Source organism: Vanellus vanellus (genome assembly GCF_965231255.1).
Source record: "Vanellus vanellus genome assembly, chromosome: 22".
Classification (NCBI taxonomy): domain Eukaryota; kingdom Metazoa; phylum Chordata; class Aves; order Charadriiformes; family Charadriidae; genus Vanellus; species Vanellus vanellus.
In genome coordinates this window covers 246,817-273,705 of record NC_138927.1, presented here as the reverse complement: position 1 = coordinate 273,705, position 26,889 = coordinate 246,817, and the positions used below count along the sequence as shown (strand labels likewise).

The 26,889-nt window shown below is 41.5% G+C and overlaps 1 protein-coding gene across 2 annotated transcripts; it reads right to left on the bottom strand.

Moving 5' to 3' along the window:
* Nucleotides 1-1,747: 1,747 nt before the first annotated feature.
* On the bottom strand, nt 1,748-26,740 carry ZMPSTE24 (zinc metallopeptidase STE24; the record flags this gene model as incomplete). Of its 2 annotated transcripts, none has more annotated exons than XM_082493991.1 (10): nt 1,748-2,536; nt 2,845-2,988; nt 5,210-5,314; nt 6,755-6,915; nt 9,342-9,483; nt 13,498-13,650; nt 17,770-17,886; nt 19,123-19,209; nt 24,911-25,057; nt 26,624-26,740. In XM_082493991.1, 10 exons carry the CDS (start codon nt 26,738-26,740, stop codon nt 2,312-2,314), a joined length of 1,398 nt encoding a protein of 465 aa, XP_082350117.1. In that variant the 3' UTR covers nt 1,748-2,311. The 2 variants fall into 2 exon arrangements, with proteins under 2 accessions (XP_082350117.1, XP_082350118.1); XM_082493992.1 differs by lacking the exon at nt 26,624-26,740 and adding an exon at nt 26,254-26,356.
* Nucleotides 26,741-26,889: the final 149 nt, after the last annotated feature.

The window sequence follows — 26,889 nt, the reverse complement described above, 5'->3', positions numbered from 1 at the left end:
CCCTCAAAACTGGCCGTTAATCAGAAGGGGTGTGTGGCTGATCCTAGTAAGACATACGTTGTCATCAAGCTGGTTTGTATGGGCTGGTCACGTGGCTGTGTAGACCCTGTAGGGGGATTTAGATACCCGGGAAGACAGCAGCTGCACAGAAAGATTTACGTGTGATTTCAACCATTCTCAGGAACACAGGAAGCAACTAGAGGCTGTAGGTGATCTGCATGGTGTAGCTGATGCATTCCAGATGTCTGCACAGTAGTACGGACAGACAGAAGGTCAACAGCACGCACTGACAAACAACGCCAGTGCTGAGAAGTGACTGAAACCAACTCTGAACCCTTGTTCAGAGGAATAAGATTATGAAATCCAGCTGGGAGAACTGCAGAAATTAACTCCAAACAGTGACAGGGAAGAAAAGGAAGCAACAGGCAACTGCCATAACATCTTTGCCTGTAAGACTAAGTATTTCAAGTATTTCATGCTTCCATAGGAGTTGGCATTGCCTTCATTATCCCACTTTACTCTCCTTTTGTTTGTGTTTAGCCAAATTTCTGAAATAGCCACAAAATTCATTTTTTGGGTATAAATTTTACCTAGTGGGTGAGAAAAATGGTTTTCTCAGAGCATGTTTAACATGTTTTCCATAGGTTTACACCAACCAACATCTCAAATTCAAAACTTGACATGTTTATTTACCTTCTGAATTGACAGATTCAAGTTCATCCTTTTATTTTTAAGGGCCATTTATTAAATGCAGTTAACATGACAAATATAGGCTCCTCATATTTGTAAAACTGTCTCCTAAGTCCATATCTATAGTTTAGCTTCATATTCGCTAGGCTATAAACACAATTATAATAAGGCATACAAAGGGCTTCCAGCAACATCTTGTATCTTGTTGCACCTGAGACATCATCATGCCCATCATCTTACAAGGCATTTTCCCCTATGATCAGAAAAGTAAATTTAAGCAAACAGTAAAGTCTCTGAGAATACTCTTACATCTGAAACAATGACAATTTGCTTTGATGACTTCTCTTTTTGTGCAGAGCTGTACTGCAGATATAAAATCTGATTTTTGTATGAAGTATGTGCATTTGGTCTGGTCCAAAACATTTGTATGGCACATACAAACTTATATTTAACTTTTATCTTTATTTCAATAAAAAGTAAATTTAATTCCACCTTTCATCAGAAAAATTTGAGATAATCAATGCAGAAGCCATTTCCCCAATTACTCACTTTGTCCTTCACCAACCTGTATAAACAAACTGTTCTTGGGCTATTTATATCAGAACAACTATGAGGAATGTTTTCTAACTATTCCAGCACTGCTATTTCAGCTGGATTTGTATTAATGGAAAACTCTCCATGGAGTGGAGGACAAATCCCCTCAGAATGAAAGTTCGGCTCTGATATACTGTCTGAGCAACTGGACACTTCCATATACACAATAAATTTAGGCAAAGGACAACAGAAATGGAGGAACTGAGGTGTGGAAAAGCTGTTAACCATTCCACTCACAGGCAAAAGGGAGAAGAACAGAGAATTAGCAACTTTCTCTAACACGTGTATCCTGTTCTGATTCTCTGTAACATCCTTTCACACCCTCAGCAGCACAGTGAAGAGGAGGAGCATAATCCCTATAATGCTACTAAATACCAAATAGTGCTCATTTTCAAGGAAGCCATGCCAGAACCAGGACACCATGGTACATTTCCTCACCTGTAATTCATCCTTGTTCCCACACTTCAGAGAAAGGAGTTTTATTAAGTAGCATTTTTGGTTATGACAAGACAAGAATCCAGGAGAGAGGCCTGTACTTGCGTTCAGCTTTTTAAAACACAGAACAGTGACTGGCGAGTACAAGTATTATTATACAAGAAATGAAGTCCCTCAAATCCTCTTCATTGTGAAGGGGGTTGGGACTGGGAAAGTTCACAGAACGCTGAGAATGGGAAAAGGATCTAAAGCAATGTTCAAGGCATACGCAAACTGAAGAAGTAGGTGCTTTGAAGTCTATACTTTCATTTTCCTCCCTTCACAAGCCTATACTATGATACGGAGATAAAAGCCAGTGTGTGTGGGGGGCCTGGGTCTTCACCCAGTACTTTTCCTAAATTAAGTTCCACAGTTTTGTTTTTGTTAAAAAAAGTAATTTATAATTTTATACCTCTTTCAGGATTCTCAGATCTGTGGTGCTGTTAACATTGCACTTAATTGGCATTATCCATTTTTAAAAAGAAATTAAAAAGCAGCTCTGAACTTTGCTTCTGAGATGGAAGCACTGTCTCTGAACCAACAATGACTCCTGTCACTCTTGCTTTGCATCTTTCAACGCCTGAAGTCTTTCTAAAAGGGGTGGATGGGAGTAATGCCACATTGAAAAGATCCAGTCAGAAACAGGGAATCCTAAATTATCTTTGTTTAGCTTGATCAAAGCAGAATATAGGTCTTTAGCCTTCCCAAGTTCCTTGGCAAATGCATCTGCTTGAAACTCAAATCGTCGGCTTAATACAGTCAAACAAAATGAGAGAACCTGTGAAGAGAAATATATTAAAATTATTTTAAAATTCAGCTATCTGAAAGTTCCTCACAGTATGAGTAAATTCTACTGTATCTTCCTTCCCACATCCCACATATCACTGTGGCTGTAGAATGATCTCACTAAGGTTTATTCAGGCCATACCTGAAACACACAACTGAAACATGGAGCACTAAGCCTACTTATTAAAATGACATACCAGATAGAGCCCCTCAAAACGTCAAAGTTTCCCCCCAGGACAAAATAAAATCATTATTTAAATAGGATGATACTTCAGCATCTATGTCTTGAAAACAATTTACCTCATTGTAAGGTGAAAAAATGAACTGGAAAATAATCATCAAGCCTATCAGGGTAGGCTGGGTGTCATAGAAACCAAATGCAGCAAAGAGTTCTTTTCGACCAATTAACACAGCAAACAAGAAGAAGCAGAGGAAGGAATTCATCTAGAGAAAGGAAACAACATTCTTGATTAAGACGAGTTTTTCATCTAAGCCTAAAACGTGTCCTATTCATATTACAGATTTGCATAGAAACACCACTGAAAAAAACCCCAAATAGATCACTTCAGAACTAATATATACAAAGAGGAAGAAATAGCTGGCCTTTACCTGCTTTCTGTAAAGACATGCAATAAAGAAACATTATTTTCTGTCAGTGAGCTTAAAAAAAAGGTGTAAGTAGTGAAGGATGATGAAAAGGCAAGAAGACAAGATAAGTGAGGAGGGAGTACAGGGTAGAATCCATCTCCTTTGAATTAGGCATAGGTTCCAAAAAGTTTAAAACCAAACAACATATGTCTATGCTGTGTCATACTTCTATTCCTGGAAACAATCCACACTCCCATCTAAAGCCACTGCACCACTGTGTACAGGCACTGTGTTAGCCTGGCTTTTCAGAGGCAAGAGGCAGGACTGTGCCTCACCACCTTCTCTAGATGTGATTAGTACATTTTCAATCCATTCAAGTGGCTGGTTGGTCTTTTTAGAGTAATGTGGAAGGTGCCAGAATATTGTTTGTTATTGAAATACATGGCACAGAAAAAAGAGGGACGGCTGTGACAGCAAACAATCAACAGAAAATGTAGAAGATACTGCAGAAGAATTAGTGAAAATTTCCAGAAGTGGAGATAAAATCTACATGTTACAGCAAAATAATAGTATCTAGAAAGTGGATCCAAAGGCAAAAGTTACATGAGTTAGCAGAGTCGCAAAAGCATCATAATAGTTGCTAGTTAGTAGGGATCAACATTGATGTCAGAAGTTGGAAGGTAACTGCCTTAGAGCAGAAAGCGAGAAAGACCTCACTGAAGTCTTCAGTTGCATGGATAAGAAAAAGCAGTGTGGAAATGGAAAGGTAGAGATTTTCTTAAGCAGGAGCTTGATAGTGATGTTTACATCCTGAAAAGCTTGTGAATAGCCTCAGAAAAAGAACAGAACAGCATTCCTGGAATGGTACACACATCTCAAGAAAGACATGATGGAGTTACAGAAGGTGCATAGGAGGGCAGCTAAGAGAAACAAATAAAAAAAAGGCCGTGAACTTGGAGAAAAGAAGGGTGATTGATACCTGGAACAAGACAGATCTACACCAAAGCATATAGTAGACTGCCAACAGTAATTTAACAGAAGGCACATAGCAGTGCTTTGCAAATAAAAGAATTTGAAGTAGGAGGTTTTGGGGAGGAATTCCCTTGTATTGTGCAATGCCCAGAGACATATGCATGAGTAAAAAGACCATCAGGCTCCTTTTCTTCAAAGGCAAGGCTGGGCAAGCTCTGGAGATTGCTTCAATATTCACCCCCATTTGGACATACACCAAGAATGGCACAATAAAGTTATTTATCAACAATCAATGCACAAGGTATAAGAATACAATATAAAAAAGTAAGAAAGCCCTACGGTGTCAGATTTCATAATCCTCAATCACATTCCTTATTAACCCTCTAAGGACCGATAGAAACTCTCAGACACGGAGATAATGGCAAACACATAAAAAATGCAGGCAGGGAGACAGGACACATTCAATCCTATCCCTAGTACAGGGATGGAAACAGACCTTCAGAGAAGGCCCTGAGATTCAAACAGACAAGGAAGAAGTGTTACAGAGCAAGAAAAATGTGTCCCAACTTCAGAAGGCTGCTGAGATTAATTAAAATGGCAGCAAACGTGCTTTCTTAGATGCTTTCTACCAACCAGATGGAGCAAGGAGTGGACAGAAAGGCTACTGCATGTTCACTGTAGATACAGCAAAGAAAAAAAAATAACCAAACCAACTTTCTGTTGCAGAGCAGGAATATTACGGAATCACGGAGTTTTCAGAGTTGGAAGGGACCTCTAGAGATCATCCGGTCCAACTCCCCTGCCAAAGCAGGATTGCCCAGAGCACATTACTCAGGACTGCATCCAGGCGGGTCTTGAAAATCTCCAGAGAAGGGGACTCCACAGCCTCCCTGGGCAGCCTGTTCCAGTGCTCTGTCACCCTCACCGTAAAGAAGTTTTTCCGTGTATTTGAACGGAACTTCCTGTGTTCTAACTTGTGCCCATTGTCCCTCTTCCTGTCACTGGGAATTGTGTGAATGTACACTTACAAATCTAGAAGCAGGCATTTGGAAACAGCAATAATTACAGAATGCTGTAGGAAGATCACCAGTTTCTCAGAACTTACCTGGCTGATGATAATATTTTTGACAGTGTGACCTAGTTTCCAGTGACCCAATTCATGACCCAGTACAGCCAGAACTTCTTCGTTTTTACATCCTTGTTTCTTATTCTGTGGGAATAACAAAGCATAAGTAACATCAGGTATGACTGAACACAACTGAATAAATTTCTTACTCACTAGTTTGTTTTTTCTGAGGTCATTTGTGTCCCTAGATCAGGGAATTCCCTTCTACCAGCAGATACACACATATAATTTCTTACTGAGCCTTTTTCAAGAAGATACTTAAAAAAATAAATTTCTAAGTTCAACAAGATTTCTACCGTGAGGTGGTGTTCAAGATCTTATTTCTATGGACCAAGACATGACTATGCAAACCTGGAAGAACAGTGGGAGATTTGCCTTCCAAACTATCTCCTACCATCCCTTGATCTCATCCTGTTTCTTTATTCAAGAAAAGGCATTACAATGGAAGCAGACATTCAGAACCACAGACTGTCAACAGAGAATTGAGAGCAATGCCCTCTCCCTACTTCCTTCAACACTTAACATGCAGCCTCCTTCCCAAGGCACTCCTGTTGTTCTTTTAAAAAGGAATGACAACATCCCTGTCCTCTGCAACAAATTCTATGACATGCCTTAAAGCTATCACTAGGAAAGACGGACATCTGTACCTTCAAAGGTACATTAGCAAGTCAGAAGCAAGCATATGGACTTGTGTACTGAGAACATAGCTGAAGAACCTGTTGAAACAGAACAAATTATTTTCATTATGACTAGGGCAGGTGAGCTCCAAATCTCATCACCCACTTCTGTAGTATGCCATACCAAAACCCTAAAGAGAATTCCACCACCACACGGTTACAAGAAACAGAAGCTAGACTGAACAACAATCTATATGTTGGCCTAACCCTAGGCTGCACGAGGCAATTCTTTCTTCTCAGAATTACTCCTTCAGGCTCTTCACAAAGTATTCCATAAGTTCTAACTATCCCTACATTCTCCTGATACCACAAAAGCTGTTACAGCAGACTCTTGGTGTGCATATCAATGGAAAGGCCAATGAAAGGCCCTCGTCTTGTTCTTGACCAGCGCAGGGGAGGAGGCATGTGTGTGCATACAGGTGCACACCTCTTGCACTAAAACTCTTGTGTATAGTAACAGGCACACAAATGACACACTGATAGTCAAAAGCATTTCCTTCAAAGGGAAGCTTCAGCATGGCAATCCCAAGAGAAGGAACACAAGCTAAAAACCTGAACAGGTCCCTTATTCAAACAATTACAAGGAAGACCTATTTTTTAAAGGCAGAGAACTAATGTTTAGCTAAAGCCCCTGTGGATTTCTACAGTCTCTTTGGTGCTTTCTGCACCACTCACACAGCCCCAGAAATTCCAATTAGCAGCTCAGGGATACTTTGGTGTTGAAATCATTAGGTTTTGGATTTTAGCATCTCGCTCAGGACCTTTAAAATACATTCAGAAAACACAAGGGAATTCCTCACCAAGAAGTTAATGTAAATAACACAATGAAAAACAAAGATGAACTCACTTTGGTTTTAGACTTTGTCTCTTCATTCTCACCATCTTCTCCTTCTGCTGGCTCTTTGTTCAATGCAGAATAATCTTCCAGGAGGGTGTCAAAGAGTACTATCCGCTTATTCTTGAAGAATCCATAAAAATAAGCATTGCTATGAGAAGAACGCTTAGAACCTGATGGGGAAAATTTACATTAAAGACCATGATCTGAATAATCCCATGCACTGAAGACTACGCAATACTACACAGAACAGATTCTTCCATACGCATTCTCAAAGTCCCCAGATGAACAGCAGACAAATTCAAGCAAATGAGTTTGCAGGATGAAGCATATTTTAAAATAATCTAAGCAATGATGATCTCATTTACTGACTCCAACACGGAAATAATTTTTTTTATCTGTAACATGTAATCACTAAAATCACAAAAGCTGTAAGAGCAGTCTTGTGAAGATCCAATACCCAGAAGAAAAGCAATTTCTACTGCAATTTCCAGTTCAGAGTGGAAAGAGCATTCTGCATAGAACATGTGCTACCCTTCTGGCAAAGGATCTGTGATGAATATGTTTAGAATTCCTTCAATATGTCAGCAAAGATGATCTGAAACAGATTATGAGAAGATGAAGAGGTGGACTATAGGTATCAGACAGTCCCTCAGAATTATTTTTGTTTGAAATAGGCAATGTTTTACAGCTACTTTTATCTAGATCAGGTGTATCGTGGACTGTTTCTGCTATCAATATAGTTGGAACCAAGAAACTCATCTCTTTCTATGGCACATGGACCGTTTCAGTTGATTAAAAAGCTGTTTAGATCAAAGCAGCTATTAAAACTTTGCCTATTTTGCCTATGGACAGGAGCTGTTGCAACATCAGGACTGAAAGAGGTCTCTATGAGAGAAGAGGTGGATTGCTCTGTTTTTTGCAACAAAAGATAAGATACTTCAATTTGAAGGCATCTGCCTTCAACCCTCACTATGGGTATGAGCTGCATCAAGTCCTTAGGGCACAAAGTAGCCGTTGTTCCGTTGCAAGCCAACCCATGGTTTGGTCATGGTAACCTTCAGCACCAAACCAAGACAGATCAACAGATGAAGAAGCTGGTCAGAGTTTGAAGCCTCAGCATGCAATCCCTTCTCAGTGAAGAAATCTGAACAGACACAGCGTAGCAACATTCCCTTTCATCTGTGTATCATAAAAAATTTCACCCCCCACTAAGTGTTGGTAGAGAAGGAACCTTTGTGGTCTGCCTGTTACAGAATGAACCCTGAAATAAAAGGACTTGGTTGCACACATTACTAAGAAGTCAGTTCTGGAGTGGGAAGAGCCAAGACAGAGTACAGAAGAACACTGGCAAAAAGATGTTCACACATCCAGTCCCCCATGTCAGAAGGGAATGGTGCCCGCTCAACACTCTTAAGGATGCCAGGAAAGGAAATGGGGGTCCGGCAGTCTCCCCCCACTGCAGATCAGTGTCACTAAGTGCAGATATGCAAAAGAAGCCAATGCAGCTGTACACTACACAGGTGCCAGAGTACCAACAATTGGCTCATTGGACTTTCACCGTGGCTAAAAGCTAGGGTACAGCCAGCAATGCATATGGGAAAAAAAATTAGCTATTTGGCAAGCCTCTGTACTGACTCTCGAGCTTGAAAAGCTTCAGCTTCACTAGGAAAGAGAAGAGTTTCTTGAGCGCCAAGTATATCAATAGTAGTAGTTCCTGGCTAGGCTGAGGCAGAGCACTGGCTGCATTTGGCCAACCCAAAGTTTTGAAAGCCACAGCTTCCAGCATAGATAAAGCATTCATTGCCCTCTCTTACAGTAAAATTCTACCATTTCAGCTCTTTATGCCATCTCATACTGCTTCCACCAAGGGAATAAAAACATCTCTGATCCTCACTGGTGGGGCACAAAACCAAAACAAAATTTGGGAAAGTCCCTGAAATCAAGTTCAGAAGGGAACAAAATGAGTAACAATGGAGATGTCAAACAGTAAAGTGCTCCACAAACACAGAAGTGGAGAGGAAGTGACATGGCAGCTGGCATGCTCCATTTTATATTACATGACTTAAGAAAAGGGGATGAGAAATTCATTACTAGAAAGTGAAAAAATTACAGTCTCAAGTAGAAGGTATGAGTCCATCCAGCCACACGATAAGAAAACATCCACGTGAACACTCTAAGAAGGAACAGGTGTTTTTAACTTTCATAACCTTTTCAACTGTTTCACCAAGGACTTTGAGACAATTAATGCTAAATTGAGACTAGAAAAAAAAAAAAACAACAACTTTTCTCGCTGGTTTAAAGTTCTAAAATTGGAATCTTGATTGCTGCTTCCATTTCTGACTGTGGTACGTATTTCCATTCCACAGAGCCAAGACAATGCTTCCAATGAGATACAGAGTTAAGGCTGTACATTCAGCTTCACTTTTCGGACCACAAGGCAAAAAAAGGAAAATGGTACAGACATTGACAAGTATTACAATAGCTGAGGAATATAAGCAACTGCCCTACTACAGCTAAAAATCTACACAATCTCCACAATCAAAGCTAAAAAACCACAAATTCAAAATTACAAAGTCTTTTTATTAAAAAATCTCACCTTCAACAACATACACCTTAGTCAATGGAAAGTCAATGCTCTTTGCCATTGTTTCAATTTGTTGCTTGAGCTCTCCTTCAGGAAGCGGAATGAATTTATCAAACAAAGGTGCAATATAGTCTGCATAGATTGTAACAAGCACCTGCAAACACATACAGAAATTAAAAACAAGGCATACAAATGTGTGTTTAGTACTAAAGGTGGAGCATGAGTAAGGAACAAAGAAGGCACAATTTCAAAAAAACACTTGATAAAGCAGAATCCTGTATAAAGTGTGATCTACAGCAAGTCTCTCTGTGGGTCATCCCATCTAGGCTACTCAGTCTGTTGACAGTCAGCAATTCAACAGGAGATGAGAGTGGGAGTAGGTTAATCTACCATCTACAGTCCTCAGCAGAATTAGTGTAAACAGTGCTTTTGCTGTGAGTGTTCATCAAACCACAGAAGGCAAAGCCACTATGACAGCTGGGAGCAGTGGTCTTATCAGGGACAGGCTGTCACTGTCACGCACTTCACTGATACTGGAAAGCTCTGAAGTGTTTCATAATGAACAGCAAAGCCAACTGACGCAGGAGATAGTCCCACTTCTTCAAATTCCTGCTAACTCGCAAAGCCACAGTCTAAAACAGGAAAGAAATTTCATATCCCCCATTTTCTTCCCCTTCTCCCAGTTGTATGAGGGGCTAGTGAACTGCCTGATGCTTCTAGTCCACAACGATTAACAGCCTTGTCCCAAAAATCACTACAATGCACCTGCATCTCTTCAAACTGGTGGCAGATGCAGCCCAGATGAGAAAGGCAGGACTGGAATATCACTGTGATGGGAAGGAAAGCTGAAATCCCTTCCCTCGTACTCCTGACCTTCACAAAGTGAATTTTATTTATTTATTTTAAAGAAAAGGACTGGAAAAAAAGTTTGAATTCTGGTTAGCTAAAAAGGAACAGGACATGAGAAGCAAATGGACATCAACATTAACTTTGACGTTATCTTGGCAGGTTTCTTTCCACTGAAAACAAGTACCTTGACTTTTGAAAATATCTGCACTGTAGAAAAAGTCCAATGAAGTCTATAACTAGGGAAACTGACTTTTCCAAAGTCATAGCAAGTGAGGGCATCAATATGAAACACCACTAGTGTTTCATACCATTACTGTAACTGTTAAGACAAGGGTTTAAACCTCTGCAGGTATTTTGCAGCATGTGTAGAAGGGAATAGAGCAGAAATCAGCTGTCTGTTTCAGTCCAGACAGGTGTCTCAGACCATGTAGTACATGTGGACTAACTTTAAGTTTTTATCTCTGATCTTTGTGTAATCCCTTGACATCAGCAGGCATAACAGACGGGTAGAAGGATGCAACTCTAACTATGATTACCGAGTTATCGAATGTGAATTACAACTGTATTTTTTCCCTAAACAGAACTCTAAAGGGTAAACCTAACACCTCTTAAGGTTATTTTGCATGTCAAAGATTGTTCAAATCCACACATTAAGGCTTCAAACTGTGATCAACACCCTGTAAAGCTTCAGTGACATTGCAAGACACCTGAAAAGCACCAATTGTCTGGGCAGGCACTTAATCCTCACTACCCCACCCCCACCCCACCCCACCCCAGTAAGTGGGGAAAAAAAAAAAAGTGTGGGTCACTCGGTCTTGCTACATGATCTGTCAGTACAGAAGTCTGTAGCTCTGACAGGGCATATTTTATTTTCTAGCTTTTGTCGTGTAAAAGATAGGCAAACCCATGTTTTATCAGTTTCTAAAGTATCTGTAAAATCATAGGAAAAAATATACATTTACAGCTCAATTAGAAAGGATAGGCAAAGCAAGAATAAAATACTAGTTAGTGATAAGAAAGCGAGAGAGAAAGAAATGTGAGATCAGCTGGTTTTCACCTTGAAATTTAGTATTAGTTCCTACTCACCTACATCTCTTCTTTCCACTAAACTTGCTTGATAAAGACTATAAATTGGACATTCAGAAAGTTTCTCATATGAGATCATACAACATTTTTTTACAACATATATTTTAAAGAAAAGATGGCAAGAATAAGAGCAGTCAGTGAAGAGTATAAAGGAAGCTAAGGAAAAAAAAAATTCACTTTTGGTGTACAAACGAGGGCAGGCCATTTCAGAAAATTCTGTATCTTCTTTCAATCCTGGAACTACCAGTTCTTTTAAAATTTCCACTTAATACTTCTATGAAAAAGCAACTCTTTTAACCCTTTAAAGGTAAACACTTAAAACACAGACTGAATATCACATGAGGAACTAGTATCTCCACAATTTTGCAAATAATAAGGCTACACTAGAATTATCTGTAAGTATGGACTGTTTCACTCTGATTGACAGAGCAGTAGCTCAAATGCTGAATTATGATTTAAGAGCATATTGCTGATCAAAGCTTGAAAGCAAAAGAACAATTCTTTAAGAAGTAGTGATCATAGTCTGCACCAATCTTTCCGCAATAGTCATTTCAATATATGTGAACTGACATTTTTGAGACCTAACACTACTATTTTTCAGAATACATTCATAGATTAAAAAAAAAAAAGGGAAAATGTCAGAGTATAAGGACACCTGGACTACAGAAAGCAGAAGCGAGCACAACAAAACAACAGGAAACCATGTATAATTAAGCCAACAAACAACAAAAAACTTCAAAGAACTCAAGTAGTAATTGTAAGCTAGAATTACCACCTAAGTGGAGCACTTCTGCGACCACGCTATTGGCACTGAGTTCCTCAGAAACATATCGCTGGTAACTGCGCTATGCCAGAATTAGTGGCCATACCAAAATACACTAATCCACACAGGTTTTATTTCAGTTACGTTAGGCATCAATGAAGCAAAAATACAAGTAAGCAACAAATACAATTCAGATAATAAGATCTGTGTCCCATAAAAACAGGATTATGAAAAGACTTTGCAGTCATGATTTAAACTGAGCCACAATTACTTCCATGTTGCCATGTCTGAGAAAGTCAATGCAGCTATTGGATATATAAGTGGAAAATCAGATTTTCCCATGTTAATGGCCTCCCATGTAGCATTATGATCACATTTTTGTAAAATGTGGCCAGCCAATGCCGGAGCTTTAGAAAGGAGGCTGACAAATTGGAAGTCCAAGAAAGCTATAAAAGCCATCTGAATCTAGAAGCAGTGGGGAGAAGGAAAATAAAAGGAAAATAAAATAATAAAAAAAGCAACACTTGCTTTTTTTTCTCTCATGAAAGAGAAGCCTAAGAAAGAAAAATCATGATTTCCTACCCAGGTATTCCTAAAAATTTTCTTGATGATGCACTCCGGTTCAACCAGAAAGTCTGAACTTGACATGAGAACCGGGGATTGACTGACCGAAACTTATTGTTAGGCTAATGTGGCAGGCTTTATTACATCACAGTAATGCAGTAATTCTTTTACTTGTCAAGGTCTTCCTTTAATCTAAAACCGTACTTCTGTAATTTCTTCCTCAGGTGAGCACTGGTTAATAATATCAAGCAAAACAACAGTAAAGCACTATGTTGAAATAGGAAAAAAAAAACCCAGACCTCGGAGCTTATAGTAACAGTAGAAAACATCAAAACCTTATGATGTATACAAAAAGATCCTTTTAATATAAGCCCTAAAAATGTCAGTTACTAAATCAGTGTATAAAACCAGCTATATCTGAACCAGAAATGGAAAATTGCTACTCAGTGCAAAGCAATGCAATTGAGAATTGGCGTTTGATAACCTGTAAGAAAAGCCCAATGGAAACTTTACTGACCAAAGCACATTCTGCCTTGTCTTGCCAAACTGCAGGCAGTTGTCCTTGTGCCCTTTCTATACTTAATAAAAAGGAAAACCTATCACCACATAGTGTTGTACTTCCAGTATCTATTCTAAAGCTTTTTGAGCGTTTATTTTTCAATTGATGAAGACACTCCAGTATTAAATAGATAAAATATACAGTATCACATTAATGTGGACTATTAATATGAACTATTATTCCTGAACAAGTACACTGAGAGCAAGACACACTGTTAAAGTTTGTAGACACTGATATTCCCAGGAGATTCAGATTTTTCTCCATTTCCTTTAAACTAAACCTCAGCACACTGAGTCATGCAAGTAACCCAGCATTTGGAAGAAACCCAAACATATTCTCATACTCACCAAGGAAACAACTAAAGTGAAGAGCCAGGCATAGATGAAGAAGTAGTCTCCCCCTATTTTAATAATGTAAAGCAGAAGGGATGTCACTGGCAACAGAATACACTGAGTCACGATAAACTTCTTGATAGCATCCTTAAAAAAAAATCCCAGTGTCTGTAAAGAAAGGATATCAGTGATATTTTCAGTGTAACTATTGATGTGCCACAGTGGTTAATGAACCGATCCCTTCAGTGGATGCACAGAGACAAATCGCAAAATAGCAATACCAACGTGATAAGGAAATCGGAGTCAGTTAAGAAAAGGTGGAAGAACCTTTTCATCACCTCTCCTGGTAGTTGTGGCTCTTTAACAGAGACCATGCAGATGCACTCTCTTCCTTAGGAAGACCCAAACCCTTATTTTGTGTTTTACATATATCCTTCATTAAAGGAAGAAAGAAAAATTTAAGCTTATCTGTCCCTTAATTCCTTTACCAATCTAGATCCTAGACATTATGGGAATTTTAGAGAAAAAGAAACTCTTAAAGAAACATAGCTACTGTAAAATATTTTGTCTTTGAACAGTTGCCTCCATTAATCTTAACTTTCAGTAATCTCCAAGCTGATTGTCTTAACTGGAAATATATAGAAGTCTTATTAAAGATTTTTAGACGTATATTTGACATTTTACTCCAAACTTCCACTGACATGCAGTTACTGCTCATGTAGCCATCTCAGGTTTTATAATTAGCATAACTTTAATAGAAGCAATATAAATTCCAAAGACCTCTACCTGAATGAATCTGATCTAGTGCAACATGATTAGACACCCAACTAGCTCTTTTGGGAATTATTACTTCAGTACTTACAGCTATCTGCAAGGCACAGAAGTGGGGGGGTTATTCTGTTAAGATCCTTCCCAACAAGTTTGTATTAAAAGGCCCATACTATGTTAACATATAGAACTCGTCTGGAAAGTCAAAAAATACTGGTGAAACAGATTTATATAAAAACTAACGATTTGGGGCAAGAATTTGGATAGATGCCTCAGACTCCCATGACTATCGGCAACACAAATCAGACATAAAAGCACAATTTTAGACTATTCTTTATGTAGACATATTCACTCTTGTCACACAGTGAGCACTCTGATGATATATTCTTACTAAGTGACCATTACTATCAGCAGTAACACAATTGTATAGACACATGCCCACACAAATGGAGCACTCCAGATGTTCCTTGCCTACCTTACATTCCCAGGTAGTGTGGGCTACCTTTTCCAGCAAAACAGTTCTGTAACTAGAAAAGCAAGACTCGTGGCTCTCATTCACACTAAGCACTGTTCCTTTCCTGAAAATGGCATGGAGAAGCATGAAAAACTCTGTGGGTCATCCTGGACAAAGGAAAAATTGTTTCCATTTGATCAAGACTCTTAAAGTGGTACAAGCCAGGAGAGAGAAAACAATATATAAAACAGTGTGTTCCTCCTTTATTACTTCCTCAGCTCAGCTAGAAAAAAGGCCTGTTACATAGCTTTTCCAATTTTTAGCTTAGTAAACAGCTGGAGAAACAGTCACTTAATATAACCTAGAAGAACTCTTCACAGAAGTGTGCTGCCAGCGCCGCTTCCACTGGGCATTCTGAAACACATCAACTACAAACTAAGTTTTCATTTTAAGTTTTTCTTTACTTTCAGCTTCACAATCTAGGTGGAGTAGAGCTATAAAATTGCATGGTGTCTTTCATCTTTGCCACACCTCTTCCCTGCTTTCTAAGGCGGATGTGAATTCAAGAGAAATCCTAATTTTCAGCAAGGTACTCCCATGGAAGAAAGAATCTATCTGAAGATCATTTGTGTATCATTGCTAGAAGTCTGGACTGGCACCAGGGGTGAATTTGGCTCATTCACTAAAGGACCTAGCCCATCAATCTGAAATGAAAGATGAAGATTTGACTGACTGTGAGACATTTGGTACCTCAAATTGGATTGCACCTGGACTCAGCCTTCAATTGGAAGGCCCCTGCGGTGGAAAAAAAAACTTGTAAAAGACATCATGCAGGTAGTTCAATCAAGCACTTAACAACACGCACAGGTGTCAGTGCCAAGTCTTCCTGTAATCATTTGATTAGGCACAATGCTTGCATTGACAACAGTGTAGCACCCAGAGAGCACAGCTCTAAGGAGAAAATGTTTGGAGGATATACTCAGAATCCTCCGCACCGTCCCTAACACATACAAACAAACCACATGGATTCTACAAGCTCTCAAGACAGTTTTAAAGAAGCCTAAGCTGCTAAGTTCAGTATTTCACCCTCTGCCGCTTCTGCACAGAGGTAGGAGCTGATCAAGCCCTGGCCAAGTCAAGCTCTCCATCTATCAGCTAGTCTGCCAGTTCACTCTAATTCTAGTGCTTTACTAGTCCCAATACTGACAGTCTTTAGACTTTTGCATCCTGGACATAAAGGGCTTGCAGATCTGGCACCAAGATGGAACTTACTCCTCACTAAGGTAGGAGAGACAACCAAGGTGCAGGCCTGATGTGACGATTCAGGATTGACATGAGAGACAACAATGAAAGACAGCTTTTGATGTGTATTTAAGGATTCTGAATGTCAAAAGGATATCTAGGCTATACCAGGGCATAAGCACATTACAAGAATTAGGACTTTGCCAGCCCTTACAATTTTTGAGGACTACATAACAGAAGCGATAGCCAGAGAACAAACAAAATACATCAAACAGATATTTCCCCAAAGAAAAGGGGACTTTTCTCTTATGCTCTGGAAACATGGGAACATTCCTTCCTCCCTCAATAGAAGCAGAATGTTAGCCTGCCAGTATGCTCACTGTAAAGTCTGCAGAAGCCAAAGGGATCTCCAGGACTATGGCTCAGAATCATCTAGTATATGAATGGCCATGTGTGTCACCATTCTGAAGACAAGTATTTAATTGCTGGTGAGAGAAAAAAGTGATTGTTAGAAGTTGCACATATGTTTTTAGAAGCACAAGGTTTTTTTATAAGACTAGAGAGCTATATGGAGTATAAAAAGAGTTCTGAATTGGTCACAAGCTCAAGGCTTATGACTTAACTAGAACAATCTTCAGATTTGCTTCCCTAAGACTGGAGCAGGAGCCACCATTGGCACAGTATCCAAACATCGGGGGCCGGGGCAGAGGGGAACCAAACAAGCCTTGCAGTTTCCATGAATACATAAAGATATCAAGGCAAAACTGTGCAATGAGAATTTTCATAGTTGGGCTTTTCTGGAAAGAGAATAGTATGCCACTAAATAATTGACATGAACCAAAATAATACAGGACATGTCAGGATCTACGTGCTTGTTTTGAAGGTGATTGAGAGAGGGTACAAACTGGATCATTGCATTTAGAGCTTTTTTTCTCCCTTATTTTCTTACTTGTTTTATAAAAGGGATAAGAAACAACAGTTTATCAATTTAGCAGTTGAGAAACAAACTGATTCCACTTCTTTATGTCTAGCTCAGTCTTCCTGCCTCCATAGAAACTGGACGCTGAAACTGGCAAATACCAGAGCATCTCTACCCTTATTAAAATGAGCCAGTAAAAAAGAAACAAACCACCTCCTAGTAGACTTGGAACAGAAAGTACTGTAGACAACACTAGTTGGGTCCAAAAGCAGAAAACAAGTCTTATGCTCTGGCACGAAATGGCTAATGATGTGTAATTGAGGTTCCTGTCCCAAAAGGAAAATCTGATCCCAGGAGAAACTGATACTGAAACAGGTTAAACTAAGAGAAAGCGGTGAAGGAAATTAAGAAAGCCAGGGCTGGTATTGAGTACCTAACAGAAGTACAAACGAGAAGCTGAATTCTCTAATTTACTAAAGGCTAATACAAGAAATCAATAAGTGAAACAAAACAAGTAGGAAAGTAATTTCTTGGGTTTGTTTCAGCTGTTCAGTGTCCAGGAATCAGAACTGTCCCTGTCAAGCAGTGATCACGACTTCTCAGGAAAGGCATATGAAGGGCAAAGAATAGTCCATCCAGAAATGAACAGCTGAGGTGTTCTTTGTTCCACTGCTAGAATACACAGGTCTCTTTACTCAGAGGCATGGGCTCACGCAGAGACATTCTGGTGCAGCATGGGTACTTCTGCAACAGTCACAAACTGTCATTGCTCTTATTTTTATGCAGTGCGAGTAGAAACATTCCTAAAACTAATGATCTTTGGCACAGATATGGGCATACCAGTCCATCTAACCAACCAAACCTACTGAAGACATTGGGTCAGTATAAGTGCTATTTACAATACCTGTTGATTGAAGCCATGTTTCTCTTCTATGACAAATGTGTTATATAAACTCCATGGGAGACCAGTCACTGCACTGAAGAGTGTTGCAAGCAGCAGAAATATCAATGACTGGACAATCTAAAAAAAAAAATAAAATTAATAAAAATCTAATTTTTACTGACCTGTACTAACATTAATATTCCAGGTGTTAGAAATGCATTTTATGTCAGTGGTTAGAAGATGAAGCTAGATAAATTCACAGAAATAACACACTTGTGATGATTAGATTACTGATCACTGGAATACCTTATATGTTAAAGAAAAAAAAAAATACTCATGAAACAGATTTAAATAAAAACTAAGGATTTGGGACAAGAATTTGGATAGATGCCTCATCCACAGCACAAAGACAACATAAGCAGTAGCTTCAAATTTCTTACCCTTTTAATGTGCAGGAAGGTGACATCTAGGATTGGTAAAAAGACAACACCCAAACAAAAAGCCCGCAAAAACCCAACTCACCACCTTGTTTGACTCAAGTAGCTTTGAGATTTGTACATTTTTAACATACAAGGCTATTTGAATTAGTAAGCTAATTTAAAAGTCACATACTGTCATCAGTTCTCAGACTTGCCCAGTCATTGTGTTTACCAGAAAATATCTGTTGGTTTTTTTTTACTATATTGTACCTGTAGCTAAATCTCACTTTAAATAAATGCAAGCTTAAAAGTAAAAATTATTCATAGAATCATAGAATGGTTTAGGTTGGAAGGGACCTTGGAGATCATCCAGTTCCAACCCCCCTGCCATAGACAGGGACACCTCCCACTACACCAGGTTGCCCAAGGCCATGTCCAGCCTGGCCTTGAACACCTCCAGGGGTGGGGCCTCAACATCCTCTCTGGGCAACCTGTTCCAGTGCCTCACCACCCTCACAGTGAAAAACTTCTTCCTAATGTTCAATCTGAACCTGCCCTCTTCCAGTTTAAAGCCATTCCCCCTCGTCCTATCGCTACATGCCCCAGTAAAAAGTCCTTCCCCAGCTCTCCTGTAGCTCCCTTTAGGGACTGGAAGGCCACAATAAGATCTCCCCGGAGCCTTCTCTTCTCCAGGCTGAACAGCCCCAACTCGTTCAGCCTCTCCTCATAGGAGAGTGCTCCAGCCCTTGGATCAGCCTCGTGGCTCTCCTCTCCAGCAGGTCCATGTCCTTCTTATGTTGGGTACTCCAGAGCTGGATGCAGTACTCCAGGTGGGGTCTCACGAGAGTGGAGTAGAGGGGCAGAATCACCTCCTTTGACCATAACAATATATGTTATATTACAACAGTATAGTCCATGGACCAAACATTTTCACTAAAATTTAAAGACTGCTTACCTCATATTCTGGTCCAAACCCAGCACGACCAGAGATCTGACCAGACAGATTCCAGAGAAAAGGAATTCCTCCATAGAGGAGAATCATCTTGAAAACAAAAACATATCACAGAGGCAATGAAACAGATTGTCATCTTATTCTACTAAAACTTCAGCATGATAAGGACCTTTTAAGGGTGAATGAGAAAAGTTTTATAATTAGGCTGTTTGCCCCCCTCTGATCTTAGCAGTGCATAAAGAGAGCCCAGAACATTTGGCAATGGTTCATTTTTGCTTTACAGAAGCAGAAATCAGGTGAAGTTTTCCCCCCCACCCCGAGAAATACTAGCATATTTCTAAGCCTGTAGACTTTGCTGCTATATTGGCTCAGACATAAGGTATATTTTTCAGAAGACCTTAAAACTCACTTGCCCTATGGTTGCCTAACATACCATCTCTAGGAGAGGTATGCAAGGAGGGGTATGCAAGATTCGTCAACTTGACTACACTGGGACAGTCTTGCCTGCATTCCCTACCGAGAGAAAGGAATTCAGAATAAGGCCATAATTTCACTTTCAGTATTAGTGCTGCTTCAAGCATTTTAAGAAAGTGTCATGCTCTCCTCCTTGTGCCTGCCTCGAAATGCCTCCTGCCATGCAGGTTGCCAAGGAACAGGGAGTGGACTACATGGGACACACCATCATCGAAGAAATGTTTGAGACAAAGACATTGAAGCAAGTGCTAACTGTAGTTCAAGGCAGGGGCTGGTAGCATCTGTTGAACAGCTTGACTTCCAAATGTTTCACATTTACTTTCTTACTAAGTGATGCATCACTATATATACAAAGATCAGTTTTCAAGTAGGCAGCCTTCCAGAATAGACAGCAAGAGGTTTTTATTTGCTTATTTATTTTTAAAAGGCCCACTCTTATAACCTAACTATTAGGGTGCATTTTGAGTGTCAGCAGGAGATGGAAAGCACCAAAGCAAGCTTGTTTCTGCTTTGCAGGCTACCTCTAAGTTTCAGAGCTGGAAATCTCAGAAGTACCAACCCATGAACAAAGGCAGCTATTAGCATGATGTTGATACTACTTATTAGTTAAAAGAAAACACACATAATTAATGGCTGAAATAAATGAAAGCATACTAGTAATTCTAACACAGCAACTCCCCGTCAATTAACTTGCTAGGTTAATGAATCATACTTTTACCTACTCAAAGCAAAATGTTGCAAAACTGTCATCCATCAACTTTGGCCACAACAGCCTCTTTCAAGTTCAGGCTGTTCCCAAAGCCAATAAAGGATGCAGTTTACGCTCTAAGGAAGTGGCAAACCCAGATAGTAGAGGCCACCTCACTTTAGCTCTGCTGGAATCTGACAATCGCAGGAAAAATTCGGAGAAACAGAAAGACACAGCTCAACATCACAGAAAGGAGCAGTAATTCATCATCACATACATGTAGAGAAGCAGCTGCATGTACCCTACGCATCAGGGGTATCAGCTTGATTGCGCAACAGAATCACAGAATCATTTAGGTTGGAAAAGACCCTTAAGATCATTGAGTCCAAATGTTAACCTAGCACTGCCAAGTCCACCACTAAACCATGTCCCTAAGCACTATGTCTATGTGTCTTTTAAACAGCTCCAGGGATGGTAATTCAACCACTCCCCTGGGCAGCCTGTTCCAATGCTTGCCAACCCCTTCTCTGAAGAAATTTTCCCTAATATCCATCCTAAACCTCCCCTGGCACAATTTGAGTCTGTTTCCTCTTGTCCCATTGCCTGTTCCCTGGGAGAAGAGACTGACCCACCCCTCGCTACACCCTCCTTTCAGGTAGTTGTAGAGAGCGATCAGGTCTCCCCTCAGCCTCCTTTTCTCCAGGCTGAACACCCCCAGTTCCCTCAGCTGCTTCTCATCAGACTTGTGCTCCAGACCCCTCACCAGCTCTGCTGCCCTTCTCTAGACACGCTCCAGCACCTCAATGTCTGTCTTGTAGTGAGGGGCCCAAAACTGAACACAGCACTCGAGGTAGAACCTTATCAGTGCCGAGTACAGGGGGACAATCACTGCCCCAGTCCTGCTGGCGACACTATTCCTGATACAGGCCAGGATGCCATTGGCCTTCTTGGCCACCTGGGCACACTGCTGGCTCATATTCAGCCGGCTGTCGACCAGCAACCCCAGGTCCTTCACTGGGCAGCTTTCGAGCCACTCTGCCCCAAGTCTGTAGTGCCCATAGGGTGGTTGTGACCCAAGTGCAGGACCTGGCACTGAACCATGTTGAACCTCATACAACAACCCTGCTTGGGAATGGGGATCGTATAGTTACAACCATACTATTGCTGCAGCCTTCAGACCAGAGGTATTTTCCCTAATAGGAAAGTAGCCATGACAGTGTAAGGGTATGCAGGACAACATTTGTACATTATCACAGTATCACAGTATCACAGTATGCTAGGGATTGGAAGGGACCTCAAAAGATCATCTAGTCCAATCCCCCTGTCGGAGCAGGAACACCTAGACGAGGTTGCACAGGAAGGCGTCCAGGCGAGTTTTGAATGTCTCCAGAGAAGGAGACTCCACAACCTCCCTGGGCAGCCTGTTCCAGTGCTCTGTCACCCTCACTGAGAAGAAGTTTCTTCTCAAATTTAAGTGGAACCTCTTGTGTTCCAGCTTGAATCCATTACCCCTTGTCCTATCATTGGTCGCTACTGAGAAGAGCCTGGCTCCATCCTCATGACATTCCCCCTTTATATATTTATAAACGCTAATAAGATCACCCCTCAGTCTCCTCTTCTCCAAACTAAAGAGACCCAGCTCCCTCAGTCTTTCCTCATAAGGGAGATGCTCCACTCCCTTAATCATCTTAGTTGCCCTACGCTGGACTCTCTCCAGCAGCTCTCTGTCCTTCTTGAACTGAGGGGCCCAGAACTGGACACAATATTCCAGATGCGGTCTCACGAGGGCAGAATAGAGGGGAAGGAGGACCTCTCTCGATCTGCTAACCACCCCCCTTCTAATACAGCCCAGGATGCCATTGGCCTTCTTGGCCACAAGGGCACAGTGCTGGCTCATGGTCATCCTGCTGTCCACCAGGACCCCCAGGTCCCTTTCCTCTACACTGCTCTCTAACAGGTAGCTCCCCATCCTCTACTGGAACCTGGGGTTGTTTCTGCCCAGATGTAGGACCCTACACTTTCCCTTGTTGTACTTCATTAAGTTATTCCCTGCCCAAATCTCCAGCCTGTCCATTATGTCTTTTTTTTATTAGGTTGATCACAATACGCGGACCAAGCAGGCAGGGGTTTTTCTTGAAACACAAGCTCTTCTTCTGAAGTGAAACCAGAAGAATTCAGTACTATTGAGAACAAGTTCTCAAAATCTAAGACGTGTACAAGTCTAGATGTGGTAGCAGCAGCAGACAGAAGATTACAGTAAGTTGGATACTCAGTGTCTCTCTTAAGTCCATGGTACACAGCTGGAAGTTCTCAATGTTTCACAAGCCATTACCTCAAAAAAAAATCTCCCTCGTTCTCTATCCCTACCATTTGGACCACTCCAAAGGTAATGACTACTTTATCAATCAAACTGCTCCAGCTGCTAACTAATTCAGCTCTGAACTTTATTCTAAGCTTGTATTGTCTTCTCAGTGTATAGTTGACATTACTGACCACAAGTGGCTTTATATGACGCCAAGAGCACCTATTTTTTTAGAGCAGTTAGTGCAGCTGGGAAAGTGCTATTATGTAAATTTTTTTTTTCTGATCTTAAAACATACCAAAAAATGTACCATAAGGATGTTTCCCAACTCTCAATTTTCCAGGAAAACATCTTGTCCTGGGATGAAAATGGATTTGGGGGGTAGGGGGTGGAATTTCCATTCAAGTGTCATTTTCCCTTTGCAGGAACAAAATAATCAGAGAAACCTGAGTATGTGCTTTCCTAGGGAGAGGGGAAGATAACAAGGGTGTTAACAAGGAACACAATTTTAAAGGACAGGAATTGTAAACACAAAGGCAGCAGAGCAGACTAGCTGTGGTAATCTTCCAAATCTCACAGCTGGCTATGATATACTTCCCTTAGATCATTCCAAATGGGACGTGAGTGTTCAACCACAAACAAATTTTGTAACTTGAACATAAAATTTGTTAGGGACTCTACAAACATGGAGTCTTTGAAAAGTCCATGGTGATGCTGCAAAGAAGGAAGTGCCAATGCCAATGCCTAGCACCACGAGAAGTAATGTAAAACAATCTACAGAACTCAATGAAGACACCCTGCTGCAGGGGCGACTGGGTATCAGGGATAATATATGGTTGTAGATTATTTAGCTCTAGCTAAGCAAAACTTATATTAATGGAGCCATAAAGAAGAAATGAGATGTAGGAGGCACTGGACTTGTAAGCGTTACCTTGCTTCCACAAAGCTCTGCAACCTCTGTAGCAAATCTGTGAATGCAGGCAAAGCTTGGACATCTAATAGCCTGCAGGCCCATTAGCAGTACTCCTGGGACAGCTCGCTCCCAACCCCACACTCAAGAAGTTCTGGGATACAGAATCCCAAGACCACAACCCATGAAGCTCATGCAGGAACACTAACTTCTTGTGCAGAAGATCAAAACGAGTGATGATACTAGTAAAATATGGGCATACAGTATCTCAGCTGACTACTCTGAGACCTGCTTATTTGGGCCATTGCTCAATTCAGAACCTTTCAATTCAGCACCTTTTGACTTGTTGCACTTGCTAGGTGGTACCATCTCACCCTGTCCACTGCTGGAGGATAGCTTCAGTTTTCAAATTAAATATTGCCTCTAAAGTCAGTCAAAAACATAGATGCTTTTCAAATTCACACAAAATTTGTCTTGAGTTCTACTCAGCGTACCAAAAAACCCAACAACAATATGACAGCTATAATGTATAACACATGTATAACAACATTTTTACAATTCATACAAAACAAAACAATGTACAGATTAGGCAGCACAAGAGACCAGGAAACCCAGAAGTTAAGAAGGGTCACAATTCTTAAGTACTAATTTCACATCATGGTTACACAGTTACGTGACTTACACTACTTTATAATACTATTTTCATTATCTTTTATAATTGACCTTTTTGCTTCCTTAAGTTCACCATGTAGTAGATCATACTCTAATTATATTTTTCAATACCAGGCATTTCAGGATTCCTTTTTGACCCAGTTGTGCTAATGATGAGTAGTGCATTTCAGCAGTAAGTCAGAAAAGGTTTCTCTTAAGACCGTATATCACACGTGTAAATACTTTGTTTCAACTCAATGGCTCTGTTTTTTCACATATGCGAACATTATTTGCCCAGCGTAATTGTTCTTACACTTAGGAAGTATCTATTAGTACTCTTCTCACAGGCTTTTCTTTCTACCTTATACTTAATCTAAAAATTATAGTTGCATCCCTCCAAACACAGAAAAAGGTCTGTATTTGTAACATCTTAAAATAATTGTAATGTTGCTTAATTATTTGCCAGTGGAAACCACAATAGGTCAGCTGTGCCACTAAAACATAATGCAATATATGTTGTAGTTGTGCAGTATGACTCAGCAGTGCACAGAGACATTATGTGCTATGTGAATAATTCCTTCTTTTTATATGGCAAATACAGTCACAAACAAGAAACAGAGTCCTAGGCCTTCCAAATTTCAGTGTTTGACATAAGACGCCAGAATGCCAACACTGAAGATGCACAGGATCACTAAGAATCAAAGCATTTCACAGTTTATGTATGTGAAAAGTGTCATATGAATGCCGGAGCAACTCAGATACTTACAGTGCCCTCAACCTCTGAATACAGGCCTGACCAAAAGCTGAAAGTGCTTTTGTCCAGCTGATACAGACGAGATTTTTCAAATGTTTCTGAATCCATGATCTGTCCTAATTCCCGTGGTACATGTGTTGTCGTTCTATACACCCGTCTCTGAAAAATTGAAAAAGAAACTTAAAGTCTACCTCCAGTATTTTTAAGGAGATAACTAAAATTTAAAAGTAACACATAACATCATCCTGTGGGCCAGCACAGAGTTTAAAAAAACAAACAACCCACAAATAAATATTCCTACGTTCTCGTTTTCCACCAAGTTCCAAATATAAAACTGAAGCATAGTTATTACGTGATAACTAGAAACTGAGTTGCCTATTTATCAATTTATTTCCAATGTAGTTACTATAAAAAGACCACACAAACTCAATTTTTCCACAGGATATGACTTACTGCACCACAATAGCAACTATGTAGTGTTTGAAACTAAACACCAGATTCTCCCGTGCAAACCATGCAACTTTAACGTTTTTAAGGACTAAAAGTCCTTATTCCATACACTGCCTTATCTTGTTGCAGTATATTTATTCCTTCCCAGAGGAAAAGCTTTGTCACTTCAAAACACATTCTTCCTCTGAATGGAGCATCGGGGAGGTGGGGGGTGCGGCTGCTTCGGTGGTCCTACAGCTCACAAGAGTGTGCAGCATTGCTTCCTGCCCTCCCGGCAGTGTTTTCCCCAGCTGTGCTGGGTCTGGCTGGGATGGAGTTAATTTTTTCATAGTAGTCTGCATGGTGGCATGCTTTTCATTTGTGGCCAAAGCAGTGTTGATAACACACCAGTGTTCTGGCTACGGCTAAAGAGTGTCAAGGCTTTCTCTCTCCCTTCCCCAGCGAGGAGGCTGGGGGTGGACAAGAGGCTGGAAGGCAACACAGCCGGGACAGCTCTCCTGAGCTGAGTGACAGGATATCCCACACTGTATAATGTTATACTCAGCAGTAAAAAATGAAATACAGGAAGAAGAAAGGCGGAGGGCGGAGAGTTTGACCTCCAAGGTGGCTGTTACTTGGAGACTGGCCAGGCATTGGCCCGCTGGTGGGAGGTAGTGAGTGCCTCTGTACCATTTGTGAGGTTTTTTTCCCCCTCTTTCCTTCACTTAGTAAACCATCTTTATTTCAGCCCGTGGGTTTTCTCATTTTTGCTCTTCCGGCTGTCTCACCTGTCCTGGGGGAGGAGGATCGAGCTGCTGGGTGGCTGCCGGCACTTTTCAGATCCTTCCATGAACTCTCCTAACTGACTGATGTGAGAGTGTCCCCACCACCCGCTAGCGCCAGCGAGCCACCGTGCCTCGGCTCACCTGAGAGACCGCCGCCGGCCCACCGAGGATCAGCCGCGCTCCTCAGCAGAGGCAGATACCGAGTGGGCAGGACCCCGCTCGGCAGAGCCGCCGACAGCTCTGCCCTCCGGGGCACGGGGAGCACTGCGGGCACGGCAAGTCCCGTCCGTCCGTCCCCCCGCCCGTCCGCCCTCACAGCCTGCCCGCGGCGCACCGCTTCCACCCGTAGGCCGCGGGCGAGCAGAGCTAACACCGCGGCCGGGGCAGGCCCAGGCCCTCCCCAGGCAGGCGGCAGACTAAGCCGGCCCCCGCGCCGCTCGGCCCCGGCCCCGGCGCCCCCACGTGAGGCCGGGCCCGGCACAGCCCCCTGTCCCGCCGAGACCCCGCCGACCTGCCGGTGTGCCAGGAAGGCCTCCCAGAGGTAGACGGCCCAGGAGAAGAGCAGCACGGAGCAGAAGATGCGCTTCTCGGCCGGCAGCTCTGCCCACAGCTCGCCGGGCAGCGCCATGGCCCCGCGCCGCTCCCGCCCTCCCTTCCGCCGCCCGCGCCGCGGCGCCGCCTGGCGCCCGGAGGAGCCGCGGGAGGGGCGGGACCGCCAGGCCCTCAGCGGAGGCGGTGGCGGGTCCGCAGCGCCGGGTCCTGCCGCAGGGCTCCTCC